The sequence below is a fragment of the Etheostoma cragini genome, chromosome 4 (genome assembly GCF_013103735.1).
Source record: "Etheostoma cragini isolate CJK2018 chromosome 4, CSU_Ecrag_1.0, whole genome shotgun sequence".
NCBI lineage: Eukaryota > Metazoa > Chordata > Actinopteri > Perciformes > Percidae > Etheostoma > Etheostoma cragini.
Window position 1 is genome coordinate 2,017,183 of NC_048410.1, and position 9,687 is coordinate 2,026,869.

Here is a 9,687-nt window from a genome sequence, read left to right on the forward strand (position 1 = left end):
GATAGATAGATAGATAGATAGATAGATAGATAGATAGATGGATAGATAGATAGATAGATGGATAGATAGATAGATAGAGAGATGGATGGATGGATAGATAGATAGAGAGATGGATGGATGGATAGACCTACATCTCAGTTTGTTGCCGTTGCTGGTGGGGAGGACGGAGGCGTTGCGTGACAGCAGTTTGACTGGTAAGGACTTGACCCGTCGGACCAGAGGCACTGCTACCCGTGGCCGTTTGACGGGCACCACCCGAGGGACTGGAGACACCCGGCCGTGGTACTCAAACAACCTGGAGAGAGAGACAGAGAAGAGGGCAAGTGGAGGGAAGACATAAAGGAGAGAGAAAGGGAGGGAACAAAAAGAAGAAAGGAGGACATAATTTAAAAGGAAGAAAGCCAAGGAAAAAGTTGGAAGGGGAGAAGAGAGGTCGGAAGATGGAGAGAGGGTGTTCGGGAAAATGAGAGAGGCAGGGAAGTGAGGAAAGAAGAGAAAAGGCGAGAATGAGGAGAAATGAAGGCATGGGTTGAGATTAAGGAGAGGAGAAAGAGGAGGGAGAAGGAGCTGAGAAGAAACTAAATTGAAAATCATCCTTTATAAATTCAAAGGGCCAAAGATAGAAGTACTGTTTGAATATAACTAATCTAATCTATGCTATGAAGTACACTCTACAGCATGTACACATGCAGTATTTTGGCAGTTAGTATAAAATAAATACTATACTGATACATTGTTGAAAACGACACAGAGGAGCAACAACAGACACCAATCAAACATTGGAAAGCTATTTTCAATTTCCTTTTTTGGACATTTCTTGAGTGAATTAAATCAGGCGAACCTTTCTATGGATTTTCTAGTTGTGTGATTTCAGAGCTTTTGGACCAGAACCATCCAACAATTGATTTAACTTTTTGAAAGTTGCATGGAGCTCCTGTATTTCTTTTACAGCGTTTTCTATTGAGTTTCCATCAACAACCCACTGAAAAGCTCATTGATTTTAGTCTGCATCATGGTATTATTATATGTACAATGGAACATGAATGTTCCACATAACACTTTCTGTATGTTATATCATTATTGTGAAGGGATACAGCTACGGTTTTGAGAAAAATGTATCTGTATCTAAGCAATGACCAGGATGGAGCTTTTTGGAAACAACAAAAAAAATTCTTTAGGTCCTCTACATTGCAAGACCCTCCTCCACAGCGCTGCACAGGAGGATCTGGTTAGTCCTCACAGCATGGCCTTGGATGGGAGAAAAACCTGCTCTAGTTTATTGGCATTTCCTTAAACCAATCACAATCATCATGGGCAGACGGAGCCACGGTGCCGCTGCAAAATAGCCTCGGGAAGGTACTAGTTTTGGTGGAACGTGTACCAGGTGTCGTGCAACAGAAAGCTCAGATTGGACAGATAGTCTAGCTAGCTTTCTGGATTTACCCTGCAGAGATCTGAGGACCAGGTAACCATAGTCCTCAGAAATCAGCTGGAGTTTAGAACGGCAACACAAAGAAAGAGGAAGGCAACAGTCATCCGGCTGAATTTCGGGCAGCACCGGAGACACAGCACATCATCAAAATAATACCTATATCTAATCAGACTAGTACAAATGGAAATTAATTGGATAAAAACTGGACCAGAATATGGCAGGTCAGGTTGTACTTAAATCTCAAAATATTTTATTATGTATGCAGATGAAATGGTTATAGTTGTTAGTTGTTAGAATGTGTTGGCTAAATGCTTCATGGTATTAATTCTGAAGGCAAACGTAATGCCAAAAGTACAACGTACTGACGACAGGACAATACATTGTCACTCCAGTGGGTCAAAAAACGACGCTTGGTCAATGTCCTTTGGTGTAAGTTACTGACGCAAAAAGTCTATTTTAGCTTCTCAGTTAGACGATTACAATGTGATCCCATCTGCGGCCATATTTGATGCTCTGGGTACCCCTTTGGTGTCATTTTCAACACACTTGGTAGGGACCCCTGACAGCCCCTACAGTTGCTAAACCCGAAAGGCCCACGTCTAAGCATTGGTCTTTGATGCACAGATAGTGAGAACGGGTTGGACTGCATGTACTGCAAAGAGGAAAGAAATTCATTCATTCATTCATTTCCCAAGTTCTACTTACATGGACATGCTATCAGATTAAATACAGTAGTAAGGTCAAATATTTTAATTACGATTGTACATACTGTCTGACATGTCTGCCCATGGTCTACTCTGCCTGTTGTCTAATGCATACCATACACAGTCCACATAACTGCACAGGATAAATGGCAAGGAATGCTAGACCATATTTCAGACTGCAGCTGCTTGTGGGGGGGGGAAATCGGTATGGTCTCCTTTAACTAAAAGGTACATTGGGGACACAGAAATCTTCAAAGAGTAATTTGATAATCTATCAATCCATGATTTAATCGTTTTTTTGTTAAATGTGATCGAATGAAGCAGAACTGCAGTAAAATCTGAATATGAATTACTCAATATGTGGGCCTCTGTTATGTTGGTGGGCCTGCTCTAGAGCCCTGGTTTGGTCAGTTAATAAAGAGCTTTAAAGGAAAAACTTAATTCTTTCCCAGAAAAAAACATGTCATACTCATTAAATTCAACTTGGGTCATGAAACATTTTGGGTGATGAAGAACTGACACCACTGACGTCCATTTGGCTTTACATCAAACTCAACAAGATATCTTCCAATGCTTGTTTTAACTATTTGGGACAAGCACCAACTATTGTTTAGTCACCGCAGAGGATTTGTCCAGATGGCAATGTGTTTTTTTCCCCCCCAACTTAACAATAAAAACATAAAATGAAGCAATGATAAATTACATCGCATTGTGTTAATGACAATTTAATTCCACCATTTGGACAAAACTCTTCGGCTTCACAAAACAAATAATGAGAACAAGGTCTTTAATGCTCTGATACACTGTGCAGATCATAATTTAGGATGCTGGTGTTGATGTACAGAATACAAAATACGTAAATTAACAGAGAAGAAAAAGACTTAAGGAAAGAAAGAAAGAAAGAAAGAAAGAAAGAAAGAAAGAAAGAAAGAAAGAAAGAAAGAAAGAAAGAAAGAAGGAAGTTTGGTCTGGACTTGATCCGTTGTGGATCAAGTCCAGACCAATCGGGGCAGGGCTGATGAGAGACAGGTGACGGAATCAACCACGTCACCAAAGAGCCGTCGGGTTGAGTTTGTTTACAAGAAAGGTGGCTGCCGCTGGAGAGTTTATTCTAAGGATCCATCGCCATCGTGTCTGTTAGAAGATATAAAAAGTGATTTTAAAATCCTCAACCGGCCCGTCTCCGCTCAACATAAGCCAGCTGATTGTGTCGCTGCGACTCAGCCGTTCAAGTGCAGAGGCTGGTTTTAGAAAGTAAGAGACATCTCCTGTTACAAAAGAGAAGTCAGCTGGTAAAGTCAGCTACAAACTATAGAAATAAAATCAATAATAATACATTTTATTCCTATGTTACACACAGCTGAGCCTCAACAACCGCCTGAAAGCACGGTAACGGGAAGTAGCGGTATTAGATCCGTGAATCAGAGAAATAAAACATGTTTAATGCAACTGTAGCAAGCATCTCACTATCACTAACGTTATCCACATTCCTATTTACACGAAACAAATGATATGTCCAGCTACACACAAGTCTAAAAGGTGGAAGTTAGGACCGAAGTGCAAAGAGTGGAGATGATACACCGTCTCGTCTTGGTTGGAACAGACTCATAATCTGACTAGAATCTGAGTATGACAACGTCAGGCTAGGAACTCATGAGTTTTAGTAAATCCCAGAGTGTGGTCTAGACCTACTCTATCTGTAAAGTGTCTTAAGATAACTCTTGATGTGATTTGATACTATAAATTAAATAGAACTGCATGTATCCTGTTCATTCAATTCAATCTATAATGTATTCATGTGCTAAAGATGGGAGGGAGGGAGGGAGACTGCAGTTAATGGGGTAAATCAATGCTGAGGTCTATGACCCAGCTGTTCAGCATGTTTCAACATATGGCAAAGCTCTATTAACATTTATCAGTAGCCGTAATAGCATTTCTACACATCAACAATTGGCTTTTGCCTCTTTAGTATTCCAAGCCAAAATATCATGATGTAATTTTGACTAGTAACAATTCTAATGATAGCTACAAATAATTTCTGACTCGTCAACATTTAATTTCTATCTGGTAAACAGTTCATTTTAGATATCTGTTCATTAATTTCAACCAGAGATGACATGGCAATTATTGTCAAAGGAAATGTCACGGTTTCAGTTATTAATCAAGACATTTAATTTTAAAAAATTAAGATAATTAGCTTGGTCAAATTCAGATTTCTCAAAGGTGTATGTATGTTCTATAGGTCAAGAACTTAAATGTAATGTAATAATAATATATACATAAAATGATATAATATATCATGATCAACTATATCCAGTTATAGAATAAAATTTGGCTACATTAAAATAATTTACAATGGTTCAATTCATACTTTGCAAAACTGGAATCCTGGAGCTGTGCCTGGTTAGAAGAAATAATAAATAGCATCATTTTCTTTTTAGCAAATATTGAAAACGTGTCCCACAGACCCGGACACCACACAAGGGTTAAGGTGGGAATGGTCATGCCAAATTACTCGTCAGTCCACAAACAAATGACAGCAACTTGTATCGCAATTTTAGACAAAAGCAACTGCAAAATCAGGCATTTTGGGATGCAATAATCTAAAAAAAGCAGCAAAATCCTGAAGGGACTGGTAAAAACGAGACAAATGAGAACATGAAAGAAGTTTGCGCACGCACACACACACACACACACACACACACACACACACACACACAGTTAAAATCATACGTTGGATGCTTTATTAGTCTTTTTACACGGGTTTAGTCAATGATCGAGTTATCATGTATATAATAACATTTATGCGTAGGCAGGGTGTAGCGCTACGTGTTCAGACGAAGACTTCATCACACGACGGAACAGATTAGCAAACGTTAGCGGGTAGCTAGCTAGTAACACTCACCTTTGCTTTGATATATAGGAAGATTTTCCTGTTTTTTACCTCCCATACGACAGTGTTGTTAACCCATCCAATCTTGAAAAAGGATAGCTATCCATACTTTAGTAAGCTTTAATTTTTGGTGCAGTGTAAGGTGACGGATTCTCTATAAGATAGATGTAACTATCTCTAAACTCCAAGTCTGGTAAGGACTTAGCCAGCTTCAAAGAAATGACAACATCAGCGGGTGCTGTGTAACAAGTTCTGAGTATGTTAATCTGCTCATGATAACTAATTTGGTGACATATATAGTTTGGTGACACAAACAGTTGATTGATTGTGGTATTGGAAATCCACTGTTCATCGCCATTTTCTCTGCATTTCTTGCCCGTCAGATAACCATGGTGATCACGTGACTGCAAAGTATGAATTGGAAAGGGGAATACAGAACTCAGGCTACAGAGACAGACTGAGAGAACGGCCGTCCCTCCCACAACAGGTCTGAATTATATTGTAGGAAAATGTTTGCACAATTCCTATGATATCCTACAAATCAGATAAAATAAAAATAAGATTCTGTTAACTTGTGATCTGTTGTCACTTAATGAGGCCTCTTCCGGTCAAGATTATGAACAATCTGAATCTACACAACGCATGATATTGTATGACTTAAGATCTAGTGTGGTTTGTTACGGCATCATGGCGTTCCCAAACATTTGGCAAATAAGTAAAATTTAACAGAAACAAAACAAATGTGATTTGAAGCTTCGACCCGGATGCTAGAAGCACAAAACAAGGCCAGATACCTGTCAAATAAAACAATCAATCCAGAAGGATTACATCTATGGAGAAATTAAAGACTTCGGAGTGGAATTTAAAGATTTCCGAGCTAATACAGAGCGGGACTTTAAGTAAATATTGCATCAAACAAAGGATTTACGACCACATGTGGAGACAATTTACACAAGAGTAATACAGCTGGAGACCATGGTGAGTGAATTATAAGATAAAACAACTAATGGATGAGAAAACATTAAAACACCTCAACAGCAGTGTCATTGAGATGGATGACCAGATGGACTGTACTGAAAACAAGTCCAGATGTAATAATGCAAAATAATGTTTGCAGTTACAACATTGCAGAGCAGAGTTAAGGGGATGACATTACTTCTTTCATGTAGAAATTATTTAAAGATGTTCTGCTCATGGAAGATGAACCCCAAATCAACCGAACATGGAAAATGAACCCCAAATCGTCCGAACACATTGAGTGGGTTTAGTGAAGGACCGGATCATGAGAACAATTTTTGTGCATTTCGCAAACTACGATGTTGAGAGAAAGGTACTGGATGGAGAAAGAGACCTGCTTCCATGGCATGCGCATTTATCTGGATAATGACTTTACGACTAAAGTGAAGCATTTGATACAAGTCTGGCCAATGCTGAATGAAAAAATGTGCTTTGTGTTGGAGGAACAGTGGGACAACAGATGGGCCAATAGGATGACGGATGAACCGACTGACTGAGCGAGATCACAACACCTTAGGTCACAGCAGAAAAAGCCCTTGTCTTCTTCTACTATCGGTACAGTGTTTCACATCAAGGTTAAGTGAAGGATGGAGATCCTTATCGTCCTACAGAGCTGCTACGTTGGTTTCATCAGCCAACGCAGTGGATGGAGTTCCAAAGCTCACAAACAAAATAAACGTGTAACACATACTTCTCTTTAGAACTGTTGCCATAATATATACTTTTCGTTAAAGCCTGAATGCCACTGGATGCTCGTTGTGAAAGTCACAATATTTAGGTCAATGTTGAACTGTGGCAGCAAAAACTGGAGGAAAAACAGGGCAGTGTGGTTGGTTTGTGCAGGTTGGGCAGGAGAGTGTAGCCACTCCATCCAGTGCAAATAATTCCCTTTTGCATACATAAAGATGCTAATTTAGATTTTTCTTTTAACTGATAGGTGATTCTCCTTATCATTAACCGTTAACCGAGAACCAGCCAACTGAGTCCCAGGTCACCTGATTGGGAGGCTCAGACATGTGGCGGTAGCGCAGCCACGATGTTGCGTCCGATGTCTGAAACACTGAAGATATCTAATCAAGTTCAATCCACGGGGGACTACTGCACTACAGAGTACTTCTTCAAACTGATGCATGCTCATCCCCCAACTTCACTTATTTGTCCATGAAATGTTCAAGGCAATGTTGGCAATGAAATACATCCGACCATTGTACATTTTTAACAATCTTTAACAAAGGAGTCAACAATATTAAGTAAGGGATAGTGTAGAGTGAACCGCATCAGGGTTGCATCGGGATCCTGCATCAACCTGTCGAGGGGTTTTAAGTAAGGGATACTGTAGAGCAAGCCAGTCATTATTGTGAATTTGAACACCAACAGGGTGGTGCCAAGCTGAAGGGTCTTAATTTAATTTAATTTTAATTATTTTAATCTGTTTATTGATCCCCAATGGGGAAATTACAATTTACACTCTGTGTCCACACTTTCTTAGTTATCACACACAGTCCTAAACTACACACACACACACACACACACAGGATCTATACATGCACTGATGGAGAGATGTTAGAGTGAGTGGGCTGCCAGCGGAACCAGCACCCTGAGCTGTCGGGGGGGTACGGTGCCTTGCTCAAGTGCAAGGCACTTGAACTTTGCTCAAGAGCACCTGACAGTGCCCAGGAGGTGAAGTGGGATCCGTCCAGCCACGAATCCACAGTCCGTACTTTTTGGTCCATACGGGGACTTGAACAAGTGACCCTCCAGTTCCCAACCCAACTCCCTACGGACTGAGCTACTGCCACCCTGAATCACCCTGAAGGGGTTTTAATTAAAAATCAACCTTTATTATCCTGCTGTTATCCTGCTTATTAGACTGCTTATTACAAGAATACTCATACAGAGGTTAGGCTGATGAAAACGGTCCGCTGTAGTCAATGATCAAAAACCCGTCCATGGCAACAGCCTGTTTAATTATTGTAAGATGAGTCACAACCATTGTAAGGTTGCAAACTATCTATCGCTATCTGCCATAGAAATCATCTTCCTACCTAATGGACAATTTAATCATAATGATTTATTATTTAATTCGCCAAGAAGAAAGATGTTTGTGGTTTCATCTGTCACTATATCCAGTTTCACATATACTATCCAAATATTTCTCTTTAGAAGTGGGTGGTGGAAACAACCAGTGATAAAATCCTTCAATAAAACTATTAAACCATGAGGCACTTCAAGTTGAAGATTGAGTTTGTTCACCACTTGGCATGACGACCAGCCTCTCATACTTCAGGCTGGCTTTAATCCCCCTTTCTCAGGAACTTTTAACTTGGGAATTCCTTGCACAGCCTCTGTGAAGTCTTAATTCATATAGACGTTGAATGTTTTTGGCAGAACAAAGGATACTCTATCTGCCTATAAAGCACAACATCTGTTTGTTTTTCTAGACCTTCGCCCCTCCTGGTACTGGCCAATTCTCTGGTTACGCTCAAAATCCATATTTCTGCCATCTAGCCCCAGGTTGCTCTGGAGGATTTGTCAAACCTTCTCTGATTCACTTCAGTCCCCCCTTATCTGCCATTCCTTCCACTGAAATATGTGTCCTCCTGCACAGATTTTCAATGTTGTCCACCTTGGTAAACCTTCCATCCATTCCCACATCTATAAAACAGGCTATTATTGATAATTTGTGCACTGATAATAGCTTTCTAAATAATGTTTACAGATGCTGAGCCAGAACCTTCAGCTATCAGGCTCCTCTCCTGTACACCAATGTACCAGGAGTTGCTATATGTTGGAGATGTTGAAATCCAGTCAGGCCTGTATGTCTGAGGCCTAACAGGCCCATACGTCCATACTCCTTTGACTACAGCCACAAAGACAATACTTGTTGATATTGCCCATAATGTTGAAAGATAAAATCTAGATCAAAGTCAGCATGGTTCAGTGAACATCTGTGTTTAATAGAGGATTACATAAGTAGACTCGTATTAGGTTTAGACAGGCCTGACTCTCAGAAACGAGGCATAGCAGCCATCTTGAGAAGTGTTACATTTGTCAAGTCAAAGCAGGGCACTCCAGTGATTGAAATGCATGCAACGCCTCACGTTAGATCTAGAGGGAAAGCCATATGTTCAACAACATCTCTCTTTGTTCTGAATGAGCACAGGCAAAGTAGTTAACTTGTGACATATAATTCTGAGAATTACCAGAGACAGCAGTTCTTTCTCTCCCAGGGAGAGGACGAAACCTTGATTATCCATTTTTGCGGCTTTGTTTCGGAGACAAAGCTTGAAGCGTTTTGACAGGAGTCCGAAGAGGTTTGTTTATCACTTTCAAGCATGACTTTTCTTTTGTGAAATACAAAACCCTCTGCAACACAAAAGTTTCAAAACCTCTGCATATGACACTGAATAACCCTGGATTCCTATATTTTTTTTCCCCAGGGCTAAATGCAAGGATCCCATCCTGAGATCCGAGGCATTTATTATTTTGACATCTTAGATTATCTGGATGAATCATAGCTGATTAATTTCAGCTGGACACAGCTACTTTCTATCTTGCTCAGCAGGGGCGATTCTAGGATGAGACCTCTAGGGGGGCTCAGCCCCTAATGGGAATGTGACAATGTCTTGCAACACCCCCCC

The 9,687-nt window shown here is 40.2% G+C and overlaps 1 protein-coding gene and 1 long non-coding RNA gene across 4 annotated transcripts in view; one reads left to right on the top strand and one right to left on the bottom strand.

The window, feature by feature from the left end:
* raly (RALY heterogeneous nuclear ribonucleoprotein) overlaps positions 1-9,687 on the bottom strand; it is a 126,798-nt gene that overhangs the window by 25,194 nt on the left and 91,917 nt on the right. For all 3 annotated transcript variants that reach the window (XM_034870214.1, XM_034870213.1, XM_034870215.1), the window contains one exon: positions 132-295. In XM_034870214.1, the coding sequence (XP_034726105.1) occupies positions 132-295 (164 nt within the window). The remainder of the gene's footprint in view (positions 1-131; positions 296-9,687) is intronic.
* LOC117943842 overlaps positions 5,318-9,687 on the top strand; it is a 29,348-nt gene continuing 24,978 nt past the window's right edge. The window contains exon 1 of the long non-coding RNA XR_004656446.1: positions 5,318-5,328. This is a non-coding gene — a long non-coding RNA (uncharacterized LOC117943842). The remainder of the gene's footprint in view (positions 5,329-9,687) is intronic.